Source organism: Mustelus asterias, chromosome 19 (assembly GCF_964213995.1).
Source record: "Mustelus asterias chromosome 19, sMusAst1.hap1.1, whole genome shotgun sequence".
Taxonomy (NCBI): Eukaryota; Metazoa; Chordata; class Chondrichthyes; order Carcharhiniformes; family Triakidae; genus Mustelus; species Mustelus asterias.
The window spans coordinates 81,415,632-81,438,017 of record NC_135819.1 but is presented as its reverse complement, the minus strand read 5'-3'; the positions used below and the strand labels follow the sequence as shown (position 1 = coordinate 81,438,017).

Sequence of the window (22,386 nt, the reverse complement as noted above, 5' to 3'; positions counted from 1 at the left end):
GCAGCGCCGCGCTCTGATTGGAGCAGAGTCTGTCCAATGGGGTGAGGGATGGAGGCAGCGCCGCGCTCTGATTGGAGGAGCCTCTCCTCAATGCAGCTGTCATGGCGGCTGCTGTTCACTTTCGGCTTTGAGGCGGTTTTCGGGGCCGAGATGAAGCCGCTGCTCCCGGCGCTGATATCCTCCGTGCTGCTCTCTTCGGCGCTGCTACTCGCCCGGGGCCTGGAGCCCTTGGAGCCGGGGGAATGTGAAGGTGAGCGGCAGACCCTCCCCATTAGAGCCGGGAGAGAGGTTGGGACTGAGAGAGGCCCCGGGGAGAGGGGAGTGAGCCGGGGGGGAGAGAGAGAGGGGAGTGAGCCGGGGGGGAGAGAGAGAGGGGAGTGAGCCGGGGGGGGGAGAGAGAGAGAGAGGGGAGTGAGCCGGGGGGGGGGGGGGGGGGGGGGGGAGGGGGGGGGGGGGGGGGGGAGAGAGAGAGAGGGGAGTGAGCCGGGGGGGGGGGGGGGGGAGAGAGAGAGAGAGGAGTGAGCCGGGGGGGGAGAGAGAGAGAGGGGAGTGAGCCGGGGGGGGGAGAGAGAGAGAGAGAGAGGGGAGTGAGCCGGGGGGGGAGAGAGAGAGAGAGAGAGGGGTGTGAGCCGGGGGGGGAGAGAGAGAGAGAGGGGAGTGAGCCGGGGGGGGAGAGAGAGAGAGAGGGGAGTGAGCCGGGGGGGGAGAGAGAGAGAGAGGGGAGTGAGCTGGGGGGGGGGGAGAGAGAGAGAGAGGGGAGTGAGCTGGGGGGGGGAGAGAGAGAGAGAGAGGGGAGTGAGCCGGAGGGGAGTGAGCCGGGGGGAGAGAGAGAGGGGAGTGAGCCGGGGGGGAGAGAGAGAGGGGAGTGAGCCGGGGGGGGGGGGGGGGAGAGAGAGGGGAGTGAGCCGGGGGGGGGGGGGGGGGGGGGGAGAGAGAGGGGAGTGAGCCGGGGGGGGAGAGAGAGAGAGGGGGGAGTGAGCCGGGGGGGAGAGAGAGAGAGGGGGGAGTGAGCCGGGGGGGAGAGAGAGAGAAAGAGGGGAGTGAGCCGGGGGGGGAGAGAGAGAGAAAGAGGGGAGTAAGCCGGGGGGGAGAGAGAGAGGGGAGTGAGCCGGGGGGGAGAGAGAGAGAAAGAGGGGAGTGAGCCGGGGGGGAGAGAGAGAGGGGAGTGAGCCGGGGGGGGAGAGAGAGAGAGGGGAGTGAGCCGGGGGGGGAGAGAGAGAGAGGGGAGTGAGCCGGGGGGGGAGAGAGAGAGAGGGGAGTGAGCCGGGGGGGGAGAGAGAGAGAGGGGAGTGAGCCGGGGGGGGGGGGAGAGAGAGGGGAGTGAGCCGGGGGGGGGGGGAGAGAGAGGGGAGTGAGCCGGGGGGGGGGGGGGGGGGGGGGGAGAGAGAGGGGAGTGAGCCGGGGGGGGGGGGGGGGGGGGGGGGGGAGGGAGAGAGAGGGGAGTGAGCCGGGGGGGGGGGGGGGGGGGGGGGGGGGGGGGAGGGAGAGAGAGGGGAGTGAGCCGGGGGGGGGGGGGGGGGGGGGAGAGAGAGGGGAGTGAGCCGGGGGGGGGGGGGGGGGGGGGGGAGAGAGAGGGGAGTGAGCCGGGGGGGGGGGGGAGAGAGAGGGGAGTGAGCCGGGGGGGGAGAGAGAGAGAAAGAGGGGAGTGAGCCGGGGGGGGAGAGAGAGAGAAAGAGGGGAGTGAGCCGGGGGGGGGGGGGGAGAGAGAGGGGAGTGAGCCGGGGGGGGGGGGGGGGGGAGAGAGAGGGGAGTGAGCCGGGGGGGGGGGGGGGGAGAGAGAGGGGAGTGAGCCGGGGGGGGGGGGGGGGGGAGAGAGAGGGGAGTGAGCCGGGGGGGGGGGGGAGAGAGAGGGGAGTGAGCCGGGGGGGGGGGGGGGAGAGAGAGGGGAGTGAGCCGGGGGGGGGGGGGGGGAGAGAGAGGGGAGTGAGCCGGGGGGGGGGGGGGGGAGAGAGGGGGGAGTGAGCCGGGGGGGGGGGGGGGGGGGGGGGGAGAGAGGGGGGAGTGAGCCGGGGGGGGGGGGGGGGAGAGAGGGGGGAGTGAGCCGGGGGGGGGGGGGGGGGGGGGAGAGAGAGGGGAGTGAGCCGGGGGGGGGGGGGGGGGAGAGAGAGGGGAGTGAGCCGGGGGGGGGGGGGGGGGGAGAGAGAGGGGAGTGAGCCGGGGGGGGGGGGGGGAGAGAGAGGGGAGTGAGCCGGGGGGGGGGGGGGAGAGAGAGGGGAGTGAGCCGGGGGGGGGGGGGGGAGAGAGAGGGGAGTGAGCCGGGGGGGGGGGGGAGAGAGAGGGGAGTGAGCCGGGGGGGGGGGGGAGAGAGAGGGGAGTGAGCCGGGGGGGGGAGAGAGGGGAGTGAGCCGGGGGGGAGAGAGAGGGGAGTGAGCCGGGGGGGAGAGAGAGAGAAAGAGGGGAGTGAGCCGGGGGGGGGGGAGAGAGAGGGGAGTGAGCCGGGGGGGAGAGAGAGAGAAAGAGGGGAGTGAGCCGGGGGGAGGAGAGAGAGGGGAGTGAGCCGGGGGGGAGAGAGAGAGAGAGAGAGGGGAGTGAGCCGGGGGGGAGAGAGAGAGAAAGAGGGGAGTGAGCCGGGGGGGAGAGAGAGAGAAAGAGGGGAGTGAGCCGGGGGGGGGGAGAGAGAGGGGAGTGAGCCGGGGGGGAGAGAGAGAGAGGGGAGTGAGCCGGGGGGGAGAGAGAGAGAAAGAGGGGAGTGAGCCGGGGGGGAGAGAGAGAGAAAGAGGGGAGTGAGCCGGGGAGGGGGAGAGAGAGAGGGGAGTGAGCCGGGGGGGAGTGAGAGAGGGGAGTGAGCCGGGGGGGGGGAGAGAGAGAGAGAGGGGAGTGAGCCGGGGGGGGGGGGGGGGAAGAGAGAGAGAGAGGGGAGTGAGCCGGGGCGGGGGGGGGGGGAAGAGAGAGAGAGAGGGGAGTGAGCCGGGGGGGGGGAGAGAGAGAGAGAGAGGGGAGTGAGCCGGGGGGGGGGAGAGAGAGAGAGAGGGGAGTGAGCCGGGGGGGGAGAGAGAGAGAGAGAGGGGAGTGAGCCGGGGGGGGGAGAGAGAGAGAGAGGGGAGTGAGCCGGGAGGGGAGAGAGAGGGAACTGAGCCGGGGGGGGAGAGAGAGAGAGAGGGGAGTGAGCCGGGGGGGGAGAGAGAGAGAGAGAGAGGGGAGTGAGCCGGGGGGGGAGAGAGAGAGAGAGGGGAGTGAGCCGGGGGGGGAGAGAGAGAGAGGGGGGAGTGAGCCGGGGGGGGGGGAGAGAGAGAAAGAGAGGGGAGTGAGCCGGGGGGGGAGAGAGAGAGAGAGGGGAGTGAGCCGGGGGGGGAGAGAGAGAGAGAGAGAGGGGAGTGAGCCGGGGGGGGGGGAGAGAGAGGGGAGTGAGCCGGGGGGGGAGAGAGAGAGAGGGGAGGGAGCCGGGGGGGGGAGAGAGAGAGAGAGAGAGAGAGAGAGGGGAGTGAGCCGGGGGGGGGAGAGAGAGAGAGAGGGGAGTGAGCCGGGGGGGGAGAGAGAGAGAGAGGGGAGTGAGCCGGGGGGGGGAGAGAGAGAGAGAGGGGAGTGAGCCGGGGGGGGAGAGAGAGAGAGAGAGGGGAGTGAGCCGGGGGGGGAGAGAGAGAGAGAGAGGGGAGTGAGCCGGGGGGGAGAGAGAGAGGGGAGTGAGCCGGGGGGAGAGAGAGAGGGGAGTGAGCCGGGGGGGGGGGAGAGAGAGGGGAGTGAGCCGGGGGGGAGAGAGAGAGGGGGGAGTGAGCCGGGGGGGAGAGAGAGAGAGGGGGGAGTGAGCCGGGGGGGAGAGAGAGAGAGGGGGGAGTGAGCCGGGGGGGAGAGAGAGAGAGAGGGGGGAGTGAGCCGGGGGGGAGAGAGAGAGAGAGGGGGGAGTGAACCGGGGGGGAGAGAGAGAGAGGGGAGTGAGCCGGGGGGGGAGAGAGAGAGGGGAGTGAGCCGGGGGGGGAGAGAGAGAGGGGAGTGAGCCGGGGGGGGGAGAGAGAGAGAGGGGAGTGAGCCGGGGGGGGGGGAGAGAGAGGGGGAGGGGAGTGAGCCGGGGGGGGGGGGGGGGGGGGGGGGAGAGGGGGGGGGGGGGGGAGAGGGGAGGGGGGGAGAGGGGAGTGAGCTGGGTGGAGGAACAACCCGGTGGGGTGAGAGGGGCTTTGGCTGGAGGTAAATTCGGAAACGGCTTAAGAGGGGGAGGTGGGGGAAAGGCCATTGGGCCCATCCGTGTCCATGCTGGCTTCCCTCGGGGGCAGTTTAAGTCCCTACCCCCATTCTGATTCCCGCTTCCCAGATATTTAGAAACTGTAGAAAGGATTATAGTGCAGGAAGAGGCCGCTCTGCCCATCATCCTCCAGCCTAACCCCCCCTTTCCAGCACTTGCTCTGGGGCTCTAGAGACTTCAGCCTATCCAATCTTTCCTCATCGCTGCAAATTTCAAGGTCTGGCAACTTCCTCGTAAGTCTCATCTGTAACCTCTTTAATACAATTACATCCTTTCTGTGATAAGATGGCCAGAGTTGCACTGAAACATAGAAGATAGGAGGAGGCCATTCGGCCCTTTGAGCCTGCTTTGCCATTCATCATGATCATGGCTGATCATCCAACTCAATAGCCTAGTCCTGTTTTCTCCCCATAATCTTTGATCCCATTCGCCCCAAGTACTATATATAGCCACCTCTTGCACATGTTACTCAAGCTGTGGCCTCCTCATGTTTTATATAGTTTTAGCGTAGCCTCCCTGGTCTTGGCCTTGGCTAATAAATGAAAGGATTCTATGTGCCGCTTTAAGCAGAAAAACAAAGCTTATAACAGTCCCAAAAGAAAGCTTAAAGGAGAATAGAATGTACAGGGTTAAATAAGAATGTAAATTAGTAAAGCTAAGATAGGATGCAAAGAAACATTGGCAAGTAAAATCATCGAAAACCCAAAGATGTTTTACCAATATGTTAAGAGCAAGGGAATAACTAAGGAAAAGGTAGGGCCTATCAGCGATGTATGTGGTAACTTGTTGGTTGATTCAAGAGACGTGGGTTGTGCTCTCGATGAATACTTTGTCTCTGTCTCCGAACGATAGAAAAGTTATGGTGCAGAAATTCCAACCATTGTATCTGTGCTGAGGAGACAGATGATGCAGATATTCTAGTTAAAGAGGAGTGTGGAATATTCGATACAATAAGCAAAGTGAGAGAGAAGGGACTGGTTGGATAAATGAAGGTGGATAAATCAACAGGGCCAGATGGATTGCATTCCAAGCTATTGAAGGAAGCCAAGGTGGAAATAATGATGCTCTGAGGATCTTTTTTGCAGTTCTCATTAGGTATAGGTGAGGTCCCAGAGGGTTGGAGATCTGTGAAGGCTGTAGCATTATTTAAAAAGATTCGAGGGATAGGCCAGCAAATTCTCGGCTGGTCAGTCTAACTTCAGTGGTGGACAAGTTACTGGAAACAATTCTGAGAGACCGGATAAACTTTTTTATTCATTCATGAAGTTTGTCGTCACTGCCTCGGCCAGCATTTGTTGCCCATCCCAAGTTCCGCTGAGTGGTCTTATGGTGTGGCTTGTTTGGCCATTTCAAAGGACATTTAAGATTCAACCACATTGCTGTGGGTCCGGAGTCATATTTAGGCCAGGTGAGACCATCTGCTGTGGTAAGATTCAAACCCAGGTCCCCAGAGAATTTCTCTGGGTTAGTAGTCCAGTAGTAATACACGATTTTCCCCTAAGCAAACCTTCTGACTATCTCTGATATACTGACACTTCACAGTGCCAGGTACCTGAGTTCAATTCCACCCTTGGGTGACTGTGTGGAGTTTGCACATTCTTCCCATGTCTGTGTGGGTTTCCTCCCACAGTCTGGGTCTCTGGATTAGTAGTCCAGTGACAATACCACCACACCATTGCCTCCCTTCATTTAGAAAGGCATAGATAAAGAATCATAGAATCCCTACAGTGCAGAAGGAGGCCATTTGGCTCATTGGATCTGATGTGGAGATGCTGGCGTTAGACTGGGGTGGGCACAGTAAGAAGTCTCACAACAGGTTAAAGTCCAACAGGTTTATTTGGCACTAGCTTTCAGAGTCTCGAGCTCCGTCATCAGGTGAGTGAGGACTTATGTTCACAAACAGGGCATATACAGACACAAACTCAATTTACAAGATAATGATTGGAATGTGAGTCTTTACAGGTAATCAAGTCTTGAAGGTACAGACAATGTGAGTGGAGAGAGGGCCAAGCACAGGTTAAAGAGATGTGTATTGTCTCCAGCCAGGATAGTTAGTGAGATTTTGCAAGCCCAGGCAAGTCATGGGGGTTACAGATAGTGTGACATGAACCCAAGGTCCCGGTTGAGGCCGTCCTTGTGTGCGGAACTTGGCTATCAGTTTCTCTCAGCGATTCTGTGTTGTCGTGTGTCGTGAAGGCCGCCTTGGAGAATGCTTACCCGAAGATCAGAGGCTGAATGCCTGTGACTGCTGAACTGTTCCCCGACTGGAAGGGAACACTCCTGCCTGGTGATAGTCGAGCGGTGTTCATTCATTCGTTGTTGTTGAACACCATCCACCAGGTACACGGTACATACTCTTGCGACTCGGCCAACGTTGTCTACCTGATACGCTGCAGGAAAGGATGTCCCGAGGCATGATATATTGGGGAGACCATGCAGACGCTATGACAATGAATGAATGAACACCGCTTGACAATCACCAGGTGTTCCCTTCCAGTCGGGGAACACTTCAGCAGTTACGGGCATTCAGCCTCTGATCATCGGGTAAGCGTTCTCCAAGGCGGCCTTCACAACACACGACAACGCAGAATCGCTGAGCAGAAACTGATAGCCAAGTTCCGCACACATGAGGACGGCCTCAAATGGGATCTTGAGTTCATGTCACACTATCTGTAACCCCACGACTTGCCTGGGCTTGCAAAATCTCACTAACTATCCTGGCTGGAGACAATACACATCTCTTTAACCTGTGCTTGGCCCTCTCTCCACTCACATTGTCTGTACCTTTAAGATTTGATTACCTGTAAAGACCCGCATTCCAATCATTATCTTGTAAATTGAGTTTGTGTTTGTATATGACGTGTTTGTGAACACAAGTCCTCACTCACCTGATGAAGGAGTCTGAGACTCCGAAAGCTAGTGCCAAATAAACCTGTTGGACTTTAACCTGGTGTTGTGAGACTTCTTACTGTCATTTGGATCTGCACAGACCCTCTGACAGTGCACCTTTACACAGGCCTTTTACCTGCAATCCCATCTATTTACCCCGCTGATCCTGATAACCTACACATATTTGGACACCAAGGGGCAATTTAGCATGGCAATCCACCTAATCTGCACATTTTTGGACTATAGGAGGAAATCCACACAGACACGGGGAGAATGTGCAAACTCCACACAGACAGTCACTCGAGGGTGGAATTGAACCCAGGTCCCTGGCACTCTGAGGTGCCAGTGTATCAGAGATAGTCAGCAGGTTTGCTTAGGGGAAAACTGTGTATTGCTAATTTAATAGAATGTTTTGAGGCTGTAAAAAGAAGGATTCATGATGGTAGTGCAGTGAATATTGTCGGCATGGATTTCAATAATACATTTGACAAGGTTCCACAAGGAAGATTGGTCAGAAAAGTGAGATCTCGTGGGATACAGGGGACGGTGGCAGGCTGGATCCGAAACTGGCTCAGTGACAGGAAATAAGAGTAATTGTTTTTGTGAATGGAAAGCAATTTCCAGTGGTGTTCCATAGGGCTCGGTGTTGGAGCCTGTGCTGCTGTTGTACATATTAATGATTTGGACTTAAATGTGAGAGGCATCACCGGGAAATTTGTAGATGGTTCAAAAATTGGCCGTGTAGTTGACGGTGAAGATAGCTGTGGATTCCAGAATGATATTATTGGCTTGGTTGAGTGGGCAGAGAAATGGCAAATGGAATTCCATCCGGAGAAATGTGAGGTCATGTATTCGGGGAAGACAAACAAAGAAAGGGAACACTTAATAAACGAGAGGATATTGAGGGGATTGAGAAACCTGTGCATGTCCGCAGGTTTCTAAAGTTGGCAGGACAGGTGGACAAGGTGGTCAAGAAGGCATGTAGAATGGTATCTTATTGGGTGAGGTATTAAATCCAAAAGCAGGGGTGTAATATAAAATGTTGGTCAGGCCACGGCACGGTAGCACAGTGGTTAGCACTGCTGCTTCACAGCTCCAGGGTCCCGGGTCCGATTCCCGGCTCGGGTCACTGTCTGTGTGGAGTTTGCACATTCTCCTCATGTCTGCGTGGGTTTCCTCCGGGTGCTCCAGTTTCCTCCCACAGTCCAAAGATGTGCGAGTTAGGTTGATTGGCCAGGTTAAAAATTGCCCCTTAGAGTCCTGGGATGTGTAGGTTAGAGGGATTAGCGGGTAAATATGTGGGGGTAGGGCCTGGGTGGGATTGTGGTCGGTGCAGACTCGATGGGCCGAATGGCCTCCTTCTGCACTGTAGGGTTTCTATGATTCTATGATTTCTATGAGGCCACAGCTGGAATTTTGTGTACAGTTCTGGTTGCCACAATGCAGAATGGACATAATTGCTCTGGAGAGAGTGCAGAGGAGATTTACGAGAATGTTGCCAGGGCTTGTACGTTGCAGCTATGAGAAGAAATTGGATAAGCTGTTTTCCTTGGAACAGGGGCAGCTAAAAGGAGACATAACTGGGGGCCTAAACTGGCTAAATAGGAGTTTCCCCAAGCCAAGGGGTCAGTTACCAGGGAGCATAGTTTTTTAAGGTGATTGGTAGGAGGATTAGAGAGGAAATGACCTTTTCACCCAGAGGGTGGTGGACATCTGGAACTCACTGCCGAAGATGGTAGTTGAGGCTGAAACACTCAACACGTTCAAAAGCAGGGGACTTAGTGGGGAGAGAAGGGGAATAGATGAGAGGTAGGGGGAATGGAGAAATAGGGAATGGGGAGAAAGGGCGGACTAGGTTATAAGGTTTTCGGTATTGGGGGTAGGGGTAGAACAGTAAGTGTGTGATTTGCTCACTCCTGTCCCCGCTGTCTCAATTTGGCAAATTGAGCATTGGACGGTTAATTAATGGCCACCTAGCATTAAGGTGGCCAGTTAGCAGTGTCCTTTCATGAGACTAAGCCGGGTCTTGGGTGGAGGACAGTTATGCAGAAAACAAGTCAGTTACAACCACCAAATCAGAGGTTCCCTTCCCTCATGATCGCCCAGTATTTTTCATGACCAGCTCAAAACAATCAATAAATGAAGTTAGAAATCATACAGAAATCAGACACCTTCACCAGCTGACTCTGCCGCAGCTGCCAGGCTTTTTCTTCTTCCCTTGTGCCACATCTGGTGGAAGATACTTTATTACTTGAATGGGTGTAAATTGAGACAGGTGGATACTCAATGAGACCTTGGAGTCCTCGTGCATCAGTCGCTGAAAGTAAGCGCACAGGTACAGCAGGCAGTAAAGAAGGCAAATGGTATGTTGGCCTTCATAGCGAGAGGATTTGAGTATAGAGATAGGGATGTTTTGCTGCAATTGTATAGGGCATTGGTGAGGCCACATCTGGAATATTGTGTGCAGTTTTGGAGTCCTTATCTGAGGAAGGATGTCCTTGCTATAGAGGGAATACAAGTTTACCAGGCTGATTCCTGGGATGTCTGTCATATGAGTAGAGATTATATTCACTGGAGTTTTGAAGAGTGAGAGGGGATATCATAGAAACTTATAAAATTCTAACAGGGTAGATTCAGAAAGAATGTTCCCAGTGGTGGGGGAGTCCAGAACTAGGGGTCATAGTTTGAGGATGGTGTGTTTAGAACTGATGTGAGGAGAAATTTCTTCACCCAGAGGGTGGTGAATGTTTGGAATTCACTGCCACAGAATGTAGTTGAGTCCAAAACGTTGCCTGATTTCAAGAAGAAATTAGATGTAGCTCTTGGGACTAAAGGGAGCAAGGAATATGGGAGGAAAGGGAGGGATCAGGATATTGAATTTGATGATCAGCCATGATCAAAATCAATGGCGGAGCAGGGTCGAATGACCTAATCCTGCTTCGAATTGCTATGTTTCAAACATGTTCCCGTCCAACACCTGAAAAGTGAAACATTGCGTGCAAGTGGCTCTGTAACAAGCTCAATAGCTTATTAATTGTTTATTTCAAAATGGAGGGCAGACTTCCCATTTCCATGGCTGCTCCCCTTCCATGGTATTGAAGATTGGGATAACATTGGATTGCCAGCGCAACATCATTGCACCATATTTCATGCATGTGTGGCCGTAAAATCCAACCAGGGAATGAGTGAAGGGAACGGGACGGGGGGAGAGACTAAGGAAAGAGGGGTTGGGGGGGTCGAAGAGGGGGAGAGAGACACAGTTGGGAAGGAGGGGTGACAGATTTGGAGGGGGGGGAAAAACATTGTGGGGGGTGGGTAGGAGGCAGGGGGAGGAATGGAGGGGAAACAGGAAGAGGTAGTGATGGGGGAGGGATTGGGAAGGGAGAGGATGTAGGATGGCAGTGAGGTGTTGGGGGAGAGAATTAAAAAGCAAAACATTGGATGCTGGAAATCTGAAACGTAAAGCAAATGCTGGGAATACTGAGGCAGCATCCTTGGAGTGAGAAGAAAAGTTAATGTTTCAGGTCAATCACTTCAGTTCTTCCCTTTGCTCTTTCCCCATTCCCCTGACTTGCATTTAGCAAAAACATTTTAAAAATTCATTCATGGGACATGAGCACTGGCTAGGCCAGCGTATATTGCAATTGAGAAGATGGTGGTGAGTCACCTTGAGGACAACTGAGTGAATTACTTGGCCGTTTCAGAGAACAGGAATGAAGCAAAGACATTGCTGTGGGTCTGGAACCATAGAAACCCTACAGTGCAGAAAGAGGCCATTCGGCCCATCGAGTCTGCACTGACAACAATCCCACCCAGGCCCTATCCCAGTATCCCTACATGTTTACCCGCTAATCCCTCTAACCTACGCATCCCGGGACACTAAGGGGCAATTTAGCTTGGCCAATCAACCTAACCCACACATTTTTGGACTGTGGGAGGAAACCGGAGCACCCAGAGGAAACCCACGCAGACACGGGGAGAATGTGCAAACTCCGCACAGACTGTGACCCGAGCCGGGAATCGAACCCAGGCCCTGGAGCTGTGAAGCAGCAGTGCTAACTACTGTGCCATGTGCAGACCAAAATAAACTTGGCAGATTTCCTTCCCTGAAGGCCATTAGTGAACCTCATGGGTTCAGTGAAAATGTAGTGGTTTCACCTTCATCATTACTGATATTTTTTTAAATTCCAGATTTATTTAATTTAAAATCCCTGCTGCCTTTGTGAAAGTTGAGCTCCTCTCTCCAGATGAGTGGTCCAGTAAAATAGCCACTAGAATATTGTACCCACACACATCTCAACCCCACCATTTCCTATTTATAATGAATCGTCACCGACCTTAAACATAACTCTGTTTCTCTCTCCACAGATTCTGTCAGACCTGCTGCAGATAAACAAAACTGCTTGGCTCTGATTATGCAAAGCATATAATTTCTTTTGCCACACCTTGTTTCTTTACTTTTTCCATCACTATTCCTTTCTGCGTTACACCATCAATCTATTATCACTCAAACTCTTCCAGCAGAGTTCCTTTAGCACCTTATTCCTCCCTCCTTTCGTTTGCTTAAAACCTGTTAACATCTCTAACCTTTCCCAGTTCTGATGTGTCATCGACCTGAAACATTAACTATTTCTCTCCACAGATGCTGCCTGACCTGCTGAATATTTCCAGCATCTTCTGGTTTTATTTCCAACATGTGTGGTATTTTACTTTTGAATTAATTTCTTTCTCTCTTTTCACCCCTCCTTCCTCCCCATTGTTTCCCAACCAAAGAATGTGGAGGCTTTCGCGAGGGTGCAGAAGAGAATTATGAGAAACTTTGGTTAATTAGATTGGAGAAGCTGGGTTGTTCTCCTTAGAAGGGAGGGGTGAGAGGACATTTGACAAAGGCGTTCAAAATCGTGAGGGGGGTCTGGGCAGAGTGGATGAGGAGGAACTGTTCCAATTGGCAGAAGGGTTGAGAACCAGAGGATGCTGATTTAAGGTCATTGGGAAAAGAATTAAAAGCAACATGAGGAGCAACTGTTTTACACAGTCATGGCAAAGCAACTCGAAGGAGCAGGAGTTTGGCCCTCTGTGTTAGAATGCAACCAGTGACAAATTTGTATTGGAAGCAATGTGACCAATGGGAACAAGATGTCAGCTGACCCAGTAAAACATGGAACCAATCACAGAGTGATGTAATAGTCAGCGGACCAGCTGATTCACTATAAATAAGGAACTATGTAGAATTGTGGGGAGCTTGGAGTGGCCCAGGGCGAGGCCCCAAGTTTGGAGTAATGATGTTTCTTTATTAAACCCTTTCTTTGATCTATAAGTTGGAGTAAGTTTTGTTGTTTCATTAGCTGCATTTTGAAGAGTTCCTTCTGAAGAAACACTATGTTCCTGAGGGTGTTTACAATCTGGGATGTACGTGATAGTGTGATGGGGACAAATGTAATCATGGCCTTCAAAAGAGAACTAGATAAGCACCTGAAGGGGTGAAAATGAATTGCAGGGCTTTGGGAAAAGGGTTGGGGAGTGGGTTCAGCTAAATTGCTTTGCCGAGAACCAGGGTGGGCTCGATGGGCCAAATGGCCTCCTATCCTCAAACATTTTCACGAAATCCACCACTCGGAGGTAGAAATTTGTAACTTTAACTCTTGTTTTTTATACCGATGAGGGAACCAAAACTGCTAACACCTTAGATTATATTTCACCCAGAATGATAAATTCTGTCAACTGATCATTCAGCAATGTTGATACTGCTCACGGACTTCTGCAGCCAGCTTAGTATCTGAAAAAAAATGACACTGGGAATCAAGTTAGCATCCAGAAAATAGAACTTTAGTTGTTTTAATGATTTTACTATTATCACATGCAATATTGCCATCATACCTTTTTAATAAAGTTGAATAGCAATGATTGAAATTTCCTGTACGGTATATCGACCAGCTGAAAATGTTAGTGGCACAATTATAGATTGTTGTCCTTCCGAAGTTGGTTTGTGTGTAAAGATGGCTCTACATAAAAGAAAAGGCCTTGCTATTAGTGGCTGAAATAATTTGAAATGACGAATTAACACTTAGTGCACAGCATTAAATTGTACCGATCGGATAAAACTAGTGCTAACCCTATATGTGTGTGCTAACTTGTTGTGGTACCATGCAAATAACTGCTCTAAACTTGTTTGACTTTATGTAAGCATGTCTAGCACACAGGCAATGAAATTCATGAAGGAAGACTGGCATGCAGCAAGTGGTGCATTATAGCATTTTTTGTACATGGTGAGTGTGTACTTCTGACGTCTTGACTTTTTTTTAAACCAGAAAGTAGATCCTTGCTCTAAAGTGTGTGACTCTATATTCTGTTTGGAACTGTATGCAGTCCCAATTATTTATGGGTGGATTTTGTTGGCTCTTGGTACTGCAGTTTTCCGCAGAATCAAAGCATGTTTTTTTTATACCGTCATCTACAGCCTCTGCTTCTCCATCTGATCTTTGTCTTTGTTGGTCATGTTATACCTGTTCAACCACTGAGTGTTCTCAGTCGGCAGCTTTCTGATGGCCACTGTCACCAACCTTTGCATGTAAAACGGTTTAACTTCGTAGCTTAATAGTAAGAAAGAAAATTGAGACCAAATTTTGAATGGCTTTATCCAGAAAGTAAGGCATAATGCCATCTTAATTACCTTGTGTTAAAATTGATGGACAAATTTAAAGTGTGTTATAACGGTTTATGTAGTTTTTAAAATTTTTGTGCTTGGCAAAATCCGGCATGTGCATGCTGGTGATTGAAATGCTTCCATTCCAGCGCCCACTTTCTGCATGGAGGACTCCCAGGTTAGAGAGTCATACAGTGCAGAAAAGTCCCTTTGGCCCAAGGGGTCTGCGCCGGCAATAACTACCAGTAAAGTCATGTTAATCCCATTTTCCAGCCCTTGTCCCATATCCTTGTAATGTTTCAAGTGCTCATCCAAATACTTTTTAAAGGTTGTAAGAGGTAAGATGTTAAAGGTTGGATTGAGCAATGGGTGACTGTCTTGTGAAGCTCGTGCTACTCTGCTGCCACAATGTACTTGCCCTTTGCTGAATCTTTGATTATTTTTTCCCCCCCATTTCTGCTATGACTCTTTCGTGATGTTACCTGATCTAGTGTTCAGTGTGGGCATCAGAAAACACCTTGAAAATACCATTTATTGCCTTTTTATATATTTTATATACCTTTTTATCGTCCGTATGGATAGAGTTTCCAATCTATAAAGATTCAAATGAGAGTGCTGCAATTCAGTCTTCATCTTTATTAACTTATTCATAAAATGCAATCCTTTTATAACAGTCACTGCATGTTTTAGAAGGCTGAGTACAATGTATCTGAGATGACCATAATCATTAGCTGAAACATTGCATTTAAGGAAGATTTATTTGATTTAGCTAATACCTCTGTCAATAAATAACTCTTACAATAGAAATATAAAGGATTTGCAATACAGTAAGAGGCCATTTGGCTGAACCAGCCTCTATTGCTGTTTCACCTATAGGTAAGCAAACATTTTTATCATATTTATCCTCCTGGGTGCTTATGCAATCTAATACTTAGTGTTGACTTAGTTTCTACTTGAATAGAATTCAGCAGCCTTATTACTCTGCAAAGAAGTTTTCCTTACTCTCTTTTCCATCTCCTGCATTCACTTTGTATCTGTGGTTCCTCATTCTGGGCCAGCAGGCCACTGCTCTGCTTCTCTCTACCGGCTCCCACTTTCTCATCTCTTTAAATTCCTCAAGCATGTTGCCCTCTAATCTTAGTCCTTAAAGCAACTTAATCTCCTGTGAATGTATACTTCCAAACCCCTCTGCAATTCCAAGTGTACTTACATTCAGTGTAATTTATGTTTTTATAACTATGCATAACCCCATTTACTGATATTGAAAATCTGCCATTTCTCAACCTGTTCCCCCATCTTATCAATGTCCGCTGAACTTGCTTTGGTCTTCCAAAGAATAACTTCAATATAAATGTGAATACATTTCTAGAAAGTTTTGGAGGGCTCAAACTTTCTCGGGCGAGATGGCACTGTTCCCCACAAAGCTACAGGGGACAGATGTTTGAGGGATTGATTTATTATCAATAAGTTGATGGACATTGGGGAGGTCAGAAAAACACAATAACATTTCCAAATTTGCCTTTTCCAAGAGGGCGACCAATGTCAAAGTTATCAATGGAACATTTTCAAAACAGATCTTGGCGTCAAAAGTCCCATTAGTATCCGATGTTATTTCAATGCTGAATAATCAGGAGTGTTTAATAATCCTGAAGAAATGGCAGAGATTCAGGAGGAGAAAATCCTACTTGATCAAACTCCTTAACGTTTCTGGCAAAGAGCCATCTCAAATGAATTGTTGAAAATTCTGTGGCTTGGTACCTTAACTCCACAAAATATTCAACACAATTCTACGTGACAGGGTGTCAGTGAAGATCGAATTATGTAAGAAATTGTAAGATCGGGGTAAGAAATTGGCTGGAAGTTAGCAGCTCCTGTAGGAGGAGTCAGGAGGGGTGGAAAGGAGCAGTGGGTAGAGGGCCACAAGAATCGGTATTGGGTCTTTTTGTGTTTTAATAACGTATATTTTTATTCAGCCTAAAGCCAAAGAAAACAGATGTGTCTTTTTCAAAGCCGTATAATATAAGATTTAATTGTGGAAATGAGATCTCCCAACTCTTCATGGAAAGATTACAGAATTGACCCTTCCAATCTGTTACTTTTCATGACTTACAATCAAAGATACTTTTGGGGGGTGGGGGGAGGAATGTCATGAATGATTCCAGTGTTGATCCCAGCAGAATTTGTTAAAAAAGTGAAATTTGAGCTTTGTCAAACGGTGGTTTGCACGTCAACAGCCAACATAACAAATAGTTGAGTTTTAATTATCATCGTGTTTTATGTTTGTAAGATTTTATACCTGGACAAAAATAAATGGGAATTGCTACTTGAATTCGTAATATAAAATGCTGTTCAAGAAATGTGTTTTGTTCTGTAGTTAATCTAAATTGTGTGGTTCACTGTTAAGCACAGCAAAAACCTCACTGTCATCTTTCTGTGGTAAAGTGTAAAGAGGATAATGTCATTAAGGGTCAAGATATCTAAATGTTATTATTTAAATATCTCGCGTAATTTGTTTTACAAACTTCCATTCATTATAACCCTATTTATCAATTTGATTTTTCTTTTTGAAGTTATTTCTCCCCACTTTTTTTTTAAACTTCAGTGTGCATTGGATTTCTGGAGAGATTTTACACGTATTTGAAAGCCCAGGATGTGGATCTGACGCCTGCAATGGTCGTAAACGAACTGATGCTAATATGTGAACATACCAAAGGGAAGGAGCACCGCCTGGTAAGTATATCGTATAAGGTTTAAGTCTGATTGCTAATTTGACTACAGTGAGAATGAAAGAGGTGTAAGACAGATTTATTAGAATGACCCAAGGAAATTGTCACGATGAAAAACCTTTAAGCACTAAGACTGCATTCAGTGGAGAAGGTTAAGGGAAAACCTATTTGAATGTTAAGAACATAAGTACTAGGAGCAGGAGTAGGCTATCTGCCCCTTGAGCCTGCTCCGCCATTCAATAAGATCATGGCTGATCTTTTTGTGGACTCAGCTCCACTTACCCCGCCCGCTCACCATAACCTTTAATTCCTTTACTATTCAAAAATGTATCTATTCTTGTCTTAAAAGCATTCAATAAGGTAGCCTCAACTGCTTCACTGGGCAGGGAATTAGAAGTTTCAAAGAGGGTAAAGAATGAAAGACTGTTCCCACTGATGAACAGGCAATAAAGGTGCTAAAGCATACGCTTTCCAAAAGGAAAGATATAAAGGGGAAAGTTAGAAATTCAGAAAGATTAGAATATGGATAACATTACCACAAGTGAAACCATCAATCGTAGCATTTAGAATAGATAGATTTGGATTAGGAATTAGAGTAGAGGGGCAGAGCATGAAAATCTGATTAATGGGGATAGTTGTGATGGGAACCTGGCACAGGCACGTTGGCTGAATGGTGTCCTCCTGTAGTAAAATTTGTGATTCCATAATATCCTGTAATGTATACAGTGTGGCTGTATATTAAACCTCCACAATGCCACAGAGCTGCCCTATTGCCCATTTACCAACACTGCACAGAAGTTGCCAAGTGGAGCTGAGGTTTCTGTATGGAGGGGGGTAGTTCTTGCCAATACTCTGAGCTACTGGCACACACGGGATCTGATATTAGCTTTTTTTGATAGTTTGCATTGTATTGAAGCAAAGGAATATTGTACTACTGTGCATTTGTCTTTCTAAAGGCTTTTTATGGTGATATATTCTTAGATTTATTAACACTACTGCGTACATCTTCTGCTTAAATTTATGTTTAGATTTTGCTGCTTCTCTTTTCCAGAAATTGATTTATGAATTGCCCATGTTTTAGGACAAGCTTCACTCCTTCACACAAACCCATGACTGGTTTCTGTCGCAATTGCAATTAGATTAAGTGTCCAGCTAAGTGAAAGGAGAAGAAAACACTAATTAATCAGTGGGATTAAGTCAGTGTAATGGATTACTAGATGTCTCTGTGTTGATAATGACTGCATGACACTAATAAATAAAGTTACACCAAATAGTAAATTCAATAAATTGTAGGAAATCACCCCTGGACTGAAATACGTTCACAAGTTTAAAATATTGTTTCAGCTGAAGGAAAATAAGCAAATTGTGGACCTATGTTCAGTTTAAAGTTTATTTATTCATGTCACAAGTAGGCTTACATTAACACTGCAATGAAGTTAGTGTGAAAATCCCCTAGTCGCCACACTCCAGCGCCTGCTCAGGTACACTGAGGGAGAATGCACCTAACCAGCATGTTTTTTGGACTGTGGGAGGAAACCCATGCAGACACGGGGAGAAAATGCAAACTCTGCACAGACAGCGACCCAAGCTGAGAATCGAACCAGGTCCCTGGCGCTATGGTGTAGCAGTGCTAACCACTGTGCCACCATACTACCCATAATTGACATTAATAAATTAAGTTGCACAAATGGTAAATTCAATAAATTGTAGAAAATCACCCCAGGACCCCACAGAGCTGGAGGGTTAACTACATTTGTATGCGTGGATGTGGCCGCGATTATGGTGGGGATTTTGACTGTGGGCTACTTTAAGGTATAGAGTAGATTACTAATACAAGAATGCCCCCAATGCACTTAAACATAACCCAAGAAAAGGCAGGATTGGGCTGGTGTGGAAGAAATCAGGTTTTTAAAAAACTTTACAGCCTTGGAATAAGAAAAAGCTTTTTGAAATTTCCTTCTTCTCTGACTCATTGTTCAAACACAAACATCGACAACTTGCTCATAAAATATAAATTTGCTTCTAATTACAATTTGCCTTCTATGAATTAGTACTTTTCGTTGGAGGAAGTCTATAAGCAGCAGTTGTAATAGTTTGCTAAAAGTGTTGGTGACTTGCTGTATTTACAAAATATGTTTGATACACTGTAATTTATATATATAATATGTATTTTTTTATGTAGTGCTACTATGTTGGAGCAACAAGTGATGCTGCAACTAAAATAGTGAATGAAATAGCACGTCCTATGAGTGCACATGTACCGGTACAGAAGATCTGTGAAAAGCTAAAAATGAAAGACATGCAGATATGTGAACTGAAGTATGGTATGAATAACTTCATTTTCTCTACTGTGCATCATCCTGAATGTAATTTGTTTGAACTGTCCTCTTCTACAAATATACAGCTTGTGTCGAGCATGTGTCTGTATCATCACCCCCTCAGGAATTATACTTTGTGTCAAGTGTGCAATAGTCACATGTGATTGGTTCAAAATTCATATTTATCAAACCAACAAATCATAATGAAACAGCTAAGGAAGTTACCATTCAAAAGTAAACAAAGCTGGGATATTTCAAATTTGCAAACGTATGGGGTCAGAAAAATCTAGTGATTGTTTTTTTTTTAAAATCCATAAAATTTGTGCAAATATTTAAATTTTCAAACAATGCTCAGCAGTTAACTGTCAGTCACTATCAACTGATGCATTGTCCATGGCAATGCCTATTCCAATGAGTACTCTTTTCTCATGCAGTATAAAGCTGTTGTTTCCCCAGACATGGTATCCTTGCGATTATCCTGATGAGTGCAAGATTAAAAGTTTCGACAAGATTTCTGTTTCAGCAATACACTGAGCACAACTCAGTCATTCATTCATTGCTGATTACTTTTGGACTGATTTGAGGACATGAAAAGTGTGAATTACATTTTTTTCCCCATCTATCTTGGCATTCCATTGCTGCAGAAAGTGCCCCCCTCCTACCACCCCCCCCCCCACCCCCCGCTACTTACCTTTTTGTCCTGTATTTCTTGTGTCCCAAATGTAACTGCATTAGAATTAATTCCAGTTGTTCTGACATAATGCCAGGTGTGAAAATTGTAATTCTCATTAACGTTACAAACCTTTGATATTCCTCAATTTCAAACCCCGCGTAATTCACTGCCTGTGGCAGATGCACAAACTGTGATGAACAGGCTGTGAACCAGAAAGATTCGAACATGGATACCATTCTGATCTTATATACCCTGTAATAAAATTAGCAAATGCTGGAATCATGCAGGCTAGACGGATCTATGGAGAGAACAGACAGTTAAAAAGGAACAACATTGTAAAGGGAACGCACACGGGAAAATAAATGGGCCTGCAAAAGTAACATTGGTTTTGGATACAGATATTTTGTGTATTTCACTAAAACTGATGGATTAAAAAATACATTTGGCCAATTTTGCCTCAGATCCTAAATCCCTAGAAGCAGAAGTAAGGAGAACAATTTGAAAAATGTACCCAAGACATCTCAAATCATGGCAGGAAAAGCAATTCATCAGGGGACAGTGTGGAATTGGCCTTTAGGCAAAACGCACATGTTTAATGAGTCATTTAATGATACAAAGACGCAGTACTGAAGCTACAGGAGAAGAAAAAGTTCAGGAATAGTTCTAGAGTTGTTGTTCAGAATTGCAGACAGTGTCCTCCATCTGTGAGGATCTGCAGTTTCTCAGCTAGTGTTAGTGTGTAGATAACAGGCATGATGGTGACAGCCTACTGATACACTAATAAGGAGTCTGTGAGATACGGAGCCTATTCAATATACAGAGTGAACATTGATGCTGCTGCCGTGTACTTCGTATACGAGTGACTCCTCATCTCTGCTAAAGATGTTGGTGGGTGCAAAGGATATGGTTGGCATCCCATAATTTCGAGCCGTATTTTATGGTAATAGTGGAATCCACATGTAAGCAGCATCCAACCTCTTACTGATTTTTTTTTTCTTGCCGAAAGAAAAGCTCGCATTTACATAGTGCCTTTCATGACCTGAGGATGTCCCAAAGAACCTCACAACCAATTAAATACTTTAGTGTTTTTTGAAGTGTGGTCACTGTTGTAATATAGGAAACCTGACAATTTTCACTCGGCGGTGAAGGCAAGTAATCTGTTTTTGTGATCTAGATTGAGGTCTAAATATTCAGGGAGTACTCCTTGCTCCTCTTAGTATCACAGAATCTCCTGTGTCCACCCGAGAGGGTAGATGAGGCCTAATAGAACTTGAACCCACAACCTCCTGACCCCGAAACAAGAGTGCTTCACTGAGCCATGCCTGACACTGAAATTTGCAGTTAAGTTCAAGAAAGGTTTCACCGAGGAAAATGATAAATGTTCAGTTTTGCAGTTGAATAGAAGAATTTATGAATGATGGATTTTGTGGAACAAATGTTTTGCACATGTTACCTGTTGATGAGGTATCATTCTTAAAGTTTATTTATTAGTCACAAGTAAGGCTTACATTAACACTGCAATGAAGTTACTGTGAAAATCCCCTCGTTGCCACATTCCGGCACATGTTTGGATCAATGCACCTAACCTCAGACTGGGGGAGGAAACCGGAGCACCCGGAGGAAACCCACGCAGACACGGGGAGAACGTGTGGACTCCGCACAGACAGTGACCCAAGCCAGGAATCGAACCTGTGTCCCTGGCGTTGTGAGGCAGCAGCGCTAACCACTGCTACCGTGCCGCCCCAACATTTCAATATTTATAGCAGAAGTAATGGGTTGTCTTAGACTGCCTGACATTTCAGTAACTTTGTGAAGTATATATTAAAATAATTTCTGTGTTCTGTTGTCTTGTAGATAAGAAACTGAAATTGAGTAAAGTTGAGCTACACAAATTGCGAGTGGTGGAGTTGAAGAGAATCCTCGATGGCTGGGGAGAGAAATGCGTAGCGTGTGTGGAGAAGATCGAGTTAATCAATTTAATCTTGGAATTGGCAGAGAAAGACGGCTCTGATGAACTAGATGTCAATTTTGATCTATAAAGAATGACCATTTTTAAACAGAAAACTGGACTGCAGCAATGTTATTAAGTATATGCATGGTACGTGCCATGTATAAAGAGGAACTTGCCACTCAACTGTCTTCAGTTCTTTGTGTTTTTGAACATTTAAGAGATTGGCCACTAGAGGGGGCTCCTGGGCAACCTATATAAAGAGACTGGTTACAGTGCAACAGCAAGAGTCCATTCAGTTTGTTGAGTCAATGCTCGCTTTGCAAGAGTCATTTAGGTAGTCCTACATCTCCTGCCTCATAGTCCTGAATTTTTTTTCCTCTTCCGTTTCTTATCAAGTTCCCTTTTGAATTAATCATGATTGAATCACTCTCAAACAGTTCCAGATCCCAACCACTCACTATGCAAAATAAAAACTTGTCTTTTGGTTCTTTTACCAACCACCTTAAAGTGGCGTCGTCTGGTTCTTGTCGTCTCTGAGGGGAGCAATTTTTATCTGCTCTGCCTTTGACCCCTTCTGGTTTTGAACACCTCTTATCAAATTTCATTCCACCCTTCTCTTCTGTAAGGATAACAACCCCATCTTCTTTAATTAGTCAGATTTCTTATCCCTGGAATCAATCTCGTGAATCTGTTTGCGACTCCTTTAGGATGCCTTCACATTCTTCTTAAAGCATGCTACCCAGAATTGAAGATAATACTCAGGTTGAGACCAGACCAGTATTTTATAAAAGATTTGTCATAACCTCCTTGCCTTTCTACTCTATTTATATATAAAGCCCAGGATCCCTGTGTTTTATTAACTGCTTTCTCAATCCTGTCGCCTTCATTAATTTATGCATATTTATCCCCAAGTCCCTCTGCTCTTGCCCCCCCCCCCCCCCCCCCCCCCCCCCATTTAGAAGTGTGCCCTTTAGTTTACATCATCTCTCTTTGGTGAGTTGCTCTTATTTTT

At 47.7% G+C, this 22,386-nt stretch overlaps 1 protein-coding gene across 1 annotated transcript; it reads left to right on the top strand.

The window, feature by feature from the left end:
• Nucleotides 1-52: 52 nt before the first annotated feature.
• cdnf (cerebral dopamine neurotrophic factor) lies at nucleotides 53-22,172 on the top strand. The gene is made up of 4 exons (XM_078235994.1): nucleotides 53-250; nucleotides 16,309-16,436; nucleotides 18,615-18,756; nucleotides 21,278-22,172. Exons 1-4 carry the CDS (start codon nucleotides 91-93, stop codon nucleotides 21,460-21,462), a joined length of 615 nt encoding a protein of 204 aa, XP_078092120.1. The 5' UTR covers nucleotides 53-90; the 3' UTR covers nucleotides 21,463-22,172.
• The last annotated feature ends 214 nt before the right edge of the window (nucleotides 22,173-22,386 follow it).

Excerpts from the sequence above, each read along its gene's own strand:
- cdnf (XM_078235994.1), top strand. The coding sequence starts at position 91 with ATGCAGCTGTCATGGCGGCTGCTGTTCACTTTCGGCTTTGAGGCGGTT. Across the intron at positions 251-16,308 it reads GGAGCCGGGGGAATGTGAAG|TGTGCATTGGATTTCTGGAG; the intron begins GTGAGCGGCAGA and ends TTTAAACTTCAG. Across the intron at positions 16,437-18,614 it reads AAGGGAAGGAGCACCGCCTG|TGCTACTATGTTGGAGCAAC; the intron begins GTAAGTATATCG and ends TTTTTTATGTAG.